General features: G+C 57.0%; 1 protein-coding gene across 1 annotated transcript in view; it reads left to right on the plus strand.

Annotated features, from left to right (window-relative positions):
- Positions 1-2,088, plus strand: part of BCL7B (B-cell CLL/lymphoma 7B) — a gene marked incomplete at its 5' end in the record, with an annotated part of 2,765 nt that extends 677 nt beyond the window's left edge. The window contains 4 exons of the mRNA XM_010159044.1: positions 7-80; positions 1,149-1,319; positions 1,528-1,607; positions 1,999-2,088. Coding sequence (XP_010157346.1) covers positions 7-80; positions 1,149-1,319; positions 1,528-1,607; positions 1,999-2,088 — 415 coding nt within the window. The remainder of the gene's footprint in view (positions 1-6; positions 81-1,148; positions 1,320-1,527; positions 1,608-1,998) is intronic.
- Positions 2,089-2,111: the final 23 nt, after the last annotated feature.

Raw genomic sequence — 2,111 nt, forward strand, 5'->3', positions numbered from 1 at the left:
AAGTAGCAGCACTGCCCAAGAACCCAATGGCTTCCCAGCTGACACTTCTGCCAACTCCTCTCTCCTTCTGGAGTTCCAAGGTGAGTGTGGCTGAGCCCCCTTCAGGCTGGGGAAGTAGTGTAAAGCTTATGAAACCTGGGATGTTGCTGGCTCACGTATGCCACGTGTGTGGGGAAGAGCATCGCGTGTCTTCAGTGCAGGGTTATGTTGATCTATTTTGGTCTGTCCCTGCTGAAACTGTTCATTTTTGCTGTCAGAAAGAATTGTAATTGGCTGTTTCTGGGATCTTCCTGTAGGAAGCTTCATGGGGAACTGGAGGAGTGAGGGTTCCTATTCCCACTTTGCAGTCCCTGCTGGGGTAAGGCTGATAGCTGCCTGCAGCTGAGCCCGCTGCTTCCAGCAGTGACTTGCATGGACCTTAGGATGAAAAAGCAGGGGGACTCCTTGACCTTGCTCTTGATCCCAGAGCACTGCTGCCAGCAGGCTGGGCTCTGTGGTGGAGCCGAACAAGGCTCATGCAGCACGTGGACTTGCTGTATGTGCCTGTCCCCGCCCTCTCCACTCAGCTCTCAGTGCAGCCGAGGAAAATCGGGGAATGTGTTGGCACTTGCTGTGTATGTGGTGAGAAGGTTAGCACTGCAGTTTGGGACCACTCAGCCTGGAAAAGATGTGTGCCAGGATTGCCTCCCTGTCCAGAGGCAGGTTCTGAGTGCGGTTCCTGATGTTAGATTGTTGGCTCGCAAGCAGAAGAGGTACAAAACCCTGGTACACAGACAAGAGGTCTCCTGTCCTCAAATGCCTGGGACTCTTGCAAGCTGCAGACATGAGATTTGGCAGCGCGGTGCTTTGTGACACCCTTCTGCATTCTGCTTGTTCTTTCTGAAAAAGCACGCAGGGTCGCGTGCTGCCTGCTCAGTCATTCCCCAGGCAGAAGCTCTCCCGTGAGCGATTGTGTATAATGCCAGTTGTGACCCAGTGGGAGAGTCCTGTGCCCGGCAGCCTTCAGGCTGATGGGTGACAGTGAATCTCCTGTACTCGAATGCTGCTGACTCTGCTCTCTTCCCTAACACCCCAGCTCTCAGTGCCGCTCTTGGCTGCCTGTGCCCCTGGGTCAAGGTGCTCTTCTTCACTAGGTGCTGTTTCTGCAGATGAGAACAGCAACCAGAGCTCCCTCTCAGATGTCTACCAGCTCAAGGTGGACAGCAGTCCCAACTCCAGCCCCAGCCCCCAGCAGAGCGAGTCCATGAGTCCTGCCCACACGTCTGACTTCCGCACGGATGACTCGCAGCCACCCACACTGGGTCAGGAGACACTGGAAGGTGGGTTCTGGGCTAGGCAGGGAGGAGGTGGATGGCTGGGCCCAGGGGAGCCCCTGCTGAAGCTGTTGCTTGTCCCATGGGTGACTGAGGCACTGCTGGGCCGTGGAGACTCCCACCCTCTGCTGGAGGTCTCTCCTGGCTCAGCTCTGAGCCGGGTACTGCCATGGTCCTGCGTCGGCAGTTTCGTTAACCCTTCTGTTCTCCCCAGAGCCCTCCCTGCCTTCCTCGGAAGTTGCAGACGAGCCTCCAACTCTCACAAAGGAAGAGCCAGTCCCCCTTGAGACTCAGGTAAGGGAAGGGGGATTGAAACCACGTCTAAATGCGCATGGGCCCAGCTTGGCCCTTTCACCCTCGGTGCTGCCCCTTGTAGCAGAAGCGTCTTGATGGGTGGACTTGCTCTGCAGCCTCAAAGAGCCTTTCAGAAGCTCCCCAAACCTCCTGGCTTCCAAGCTGTCCCCTGGGTCAGTTCAGGTATGAAGCAAGGATGCGGAGGTGGAGTAAAACGATGATTTTAGCTGACGCTGGGGCTTCAGCGGATTCCCACTCCTGGGGCCCTGGGGCTTCCTCAGAGGTGAAAGCCGAGGGCGTCCCCACAGCGTGACGCAGCCTTGCCTAGGTCTGTGTGGCTTAGTGGGCACGCTGAGCTCCTGTCACTGCCTGTGACCTCTGGCTCTTGCAGGTAACTGAAGAGGAGGACTCCGGTGCACCGCCTCTGAAGAGATTTTGTGCCGATCAGAACTCTGTGTGCCACACGGCTTCAGAGAGCTAGCCTGCCAGGCCCTGGGGAGAGCG

The sequence above is a fragment of the Eurypyga helias genome, unplaced genomic scaffold (genome assembly GCF_000690775.1).
Source record: "Eurypyga helias isolate BGI_N326 unplaced genomic scaffold, ASM69077v1 scaffold40719, whole genome shotgun sequence".
Taxonomy (NCBI): Eukaryota; Metazoa; Chordata; class Aves; order Eurypygiformes; family Eurypygidae; genus Eurypyga; species Eurypyga helias.